General features: G+C 38.8%; 1 protein-coding gene across 1 annotated transcript in view; it reads right to left on the reverse strand.

The window, feature by feature from the left end:
* Positions 1-178: 178 nt before the first annotated feature.
* Positions 179-657, reverse strand: part of EMH_0085320 (uncharacterized protein) — a gene marked incomplete at both ends in the record, with an annotated part of 1,047 nt that continues 568 nt past the window's right edge. Inside the window, one exon of the mRNA XM_013500897.1 lies at positions 179-655. Within this exon, the coding sequence (XP_013356351.1) occupies positions 179-655 (477 nt within the window). The remainder of the gene's footprint in view (positions 656-657) is intronic.

Here is a 657-nt window from a genome sequence, read left to right on the forward strand (position 1 = left end):
AAAAAAAAAAAAACAACAAGAAGAGAAAACAGGACAACAACTTCATCAGGTATATATATATATTTATACATAAATTTATTTATTAATATATTTACATATTTACATATTTATATATTTATATATAAATATATTTATTTATTTATTTATATATTTATATATTTATATATTTATAATATAACTATACTTTTTTTTGTTGTATTTGTTTATTAAATTTTTGTTGAAATAAATAAGCAGCAACAATGCATGCATCGAGGGGGTCTGCTGCTCTCCCCCCCGGCAGCAAAAAGTTTTTTATTTTTTCTATAAGAGGCCAATCAATACAAACAAAATCTCGTATTATCTCTACATATGAATATGGAGCAGCAGCTGCTGCTGCTGCTGCTGCTGCTGCTGCTCCTGCTGCTGATGGTGGTGGTGGTGATGGTGGTGGTGGTGGTGATGGTGGTGGTGGTGGTGCTGCTGAAAGGGGGGGAGGAGAAGGAGTTGATGCTGCTACAGAAGCAGACTGAGCTGCTGCATCTGTTGCTGCTGCTGCTGCTGCTGCTGCAGCAGCAGCAGCAGGTGGTGCTGCTGCTGCAGCAGCAGATGATGCATCAGCAAGGGGGTTGTGTGTCCTGCTGCTGCCGTATGTAAGAACAGCAGCAACGTGTTTAGGGT

This window comes from Eimeria mitis, genomic scaffold (genome assembly GCF_000499745.2).
Source record: "Eimeria mitis Houghton genomic scaffold, Emh_scaff6006, whole genome shotgun sequence".
In the NCBI taxonomy this organism is placed as follows: Eukaryota; Apicomplexa; class Conoidasida; order Eucoccidiorida; family Eimeriidae; genus Eimeria; species Eimeria mitis.